Genomic DNA, 360 nt, shown 5'->3' on the forward strand with positions numbered 1-360 from the left:
GCGGCCCCGCCGGCTTCTACACGGCTCAGCACATCCTCAAGGTACCGGGATGGGACCTGGGCACCGAGGGAGGCATCTCTGTGCTGCCTGGCTCTCGGCAGGTTGTGGGGTGGTTTAGTGGGCTCCTGGCCCTGCTCCAGCCAGGTCTGTGTTGTTGTGGGGCTGCTTGGGACAGCCCAGACGCCACAAGGTCCTCCTGGGCCTCTTTGGTTGGGGTAGGTAGCGCTGCTTTCATCCCTGCCCTGTGCCTGGCCCATCCATTCAGGATTTAGGTTGGTTGCTGCGAGTTCATTCCAGGTGATTTTTCTAGAATCAAGTAATCACCAGGAATCTGCCTCTCTCAGAGCTGTTGTCACCCAG

The 360-nt window shown here is 59.4% G+C and overlaps 1 protein-coding gene across 1 annotated transcript in view; it reads left to right on the forward strand.

Annotated features, from left to right (window-relative positions):
• Window positions 1-5: 5 nt before the first annotated feature.
• Window positions 6-360, forward strand: part of FDXR (ferredoxin reductase) — a gene marked incomplete at its 5' end in the record, with an annotated part of 9372 nt that continues 9017 nt past the window's right edge. The window contains one exon of the mRNA XM_008640650.2: window positions 6-41. Within this exon, the coding sequence (XP_008638872.1) occupies window positions 6-41 (36 nt within the window). The remainder of the gene's footprint in view (window positions 42-360) is intronic.

The sequence above is a fragment of the Corvus brachyrhynchos genome, unplaced genomic scaffold, assembly GCF_000691975.1.
Source record: "Corvus brachyrhynchos isolate BGI_N302 unplaced genomic scaffold, ASM69197v1 scaffold148, whole genome shotgun sequence".
Classification (NCBI taxonomy): domain Eukaryota; kingdom Metazoa; phylum Chordata; class Aves; order Passeriformes; family Corvidae; genus Corvus; species Corvus brachyrhynchos.